Raw genomic sequence first — 1838 nt, 5'->3', positions numbered from 1 at the left:
ATATGACCGAGCTGCTCCAGGCTCTGGAAGGATCTCAGCATGAGGCAGAGAGCTGGAGCTACAACTGTGCCCATCTTCTCCCCAGCTCGGCACTCCAGTGAGTATTGGAGGAGCAGAGAGTGGTGACTGACAGTCACCACACTCCACTCCGAGCAGACTGAGAACTAAGCGATCAGCATTTATGTGATCACTCAGTGCTCGGGCTTGGAGTTAGCATGGGCAGCTGCAGCATTACATCAATGCTGCAGCACAGAAATTTTATTTTTTTGAAATCCTAAGCTTCTGCTTTAAGGATTAACTACTCCACAACACTTGCAGTTACAGAGGACAATGAGGGCTTGTTTCAAAGATGTTGTATTGCTTGCTAAGAAAATGTACATGCTTTTATTATTTAGTAATGTTATCAACTCTCATATTCTCTCTGTGAGCCAAAGCTATGAACTCTATTGCCCACATGTCTGTAATGAAATCATGTGCTTACCTTGATGAAGACATGATGGCTCTCCAACACCAACAGACCATATCATGTTCTTTGTCTTATCTGTAGTTCATCATGTTGTCAGTAAAACATAACAACGAAACTATAATAAAAGAATTTCTTCTCATTGGATTCTCCATTCTGAAAGAGACAAGATTTTATCTCTTCATTGTAATTTCAATTATATATGTTGTGACAATAACAGCCAATGTCTTTATTATTATCATTGTCAAAAGTGAAAGACGTCTTCACAAACCTATGTACTTCTTCATTGGTGGACTTTCCTTCCTTGAGATCTGGTACCCTTCAGTCACTGTTCCCAGGCTCTTGTGGTCTCTTAAAACTAAAGACGAAGCAATATCCCCAGCTGGGTGCATGGCACAATTTTATTTTCATTTTTCTCTTGGAACAACTGAAATCTTCCTCCTGACTGTGATGGCTTATGACCGTTATGTGGCCATTTGCAACCCTCTTTACTATTTAATTATTATAAGTCCTAAGGTTTGCACCATACTCATACTTGGGTCCTGGGTTTGTGGTTTTCTTTCAGTGGTTACTCCATGCATACAGATTGCAAACCTTTCATTTTGTAGGGATAACCATATTGATCATTACTATTGCGACTTGGCCCCATTGCTTAAACTGTCTTGTTCAGAGACTTCAAGCATTGAAAAGCTGTTTTTTTGCCTTAGCTTGTTCATAATATTGGGATGTTTTTTCTTAATTATTATCTCTTATATTTGTATAATACAAACAACTCTGATGTTTCCGACAGCTTTTGGAAGACATAAAACATTTTCTACATTTGCCTCACACCTTATTGTTGTTTTGCTGTTTTATGGCACCATCATCTTTATGTTTGTCAGACCCAGCACTGGTGGCCTCATGCACCTTAATAAAATGGTTTCCATCATCCCATCAATAGTGACTCCTCTTTTAAATCCAATTATCTACACTTTGCGCAACCAAGAGGTACAGGATGCCATGAAGAAAACTCTTCACAAATTTGTTTTTCAATTAAAGAGGGATATCTGTGGCATTTATTTACAGAAATAAACATACCACTTAAAGCTGAGCACAGAAAGTGAACTTTCTCTGATGCTGTGCCAAAATGGGACATCCATTAAATGTATCTGCAAAGTATTATTCTTAAATCAGGCCTGCATTAAAATGCAAGGTTCACCTATCTTGTAGAGCCCTCACCCAATGTAAAAACAACAGTTACATTACATTTATTCTAAATACTTTCAAACTTTTTATTATTAAAACATGTTTGAGTTATTTGAAAGTCAATTTAACCACCTAAATATCGGATACTTTCACCCCCCCTCCCTGCCCAAGACACTTTGAATGCTAATTA

General features: G+C 38.1%; 1 protein-coding gene across 1 annotated transcript; it reads left to right on the top strand.

Moving 5' to 3' along the window:
• Positions 1-553: 553 nt before the first annotated feature.
• LOC149447827 (olfactory receptor 6F1-like) lies at positions 554-1534 on the top strand. Its single transcript, XM_089651905.1, has one exon. The coding sequence runs from the start codon at positions 554-556 to the stop codon at positions 1532-1534; it is 981 nt and encodes a 326-aa protein (XP_089508031.1).
• Positions 1535-1838: the final 304 nt, after the last annotated feature.

The sequence above is a fragment of the Staurois parvus genome, unplaced genomic scaffold (assembly GCF_062004578.1).
Source record: "Staurois parvus isolate SC_StPar_1 unplaced genomic scaffold, SC_StPar_1.0 ptg000668l, whole genome shotgun sequence".
Classification (NCBI taxonomy): domain Eukaryota; kingdom Metazoa; phylum Chordata; class Amphibia; order Anura; family Ranidae; genus Staurois; species Staurois parvus.
The sequence above is the reverse complement of the archived record's forward strand: the minus strand, read 5'-3'. Positions and strand labels throughout refer to the sequence as shown.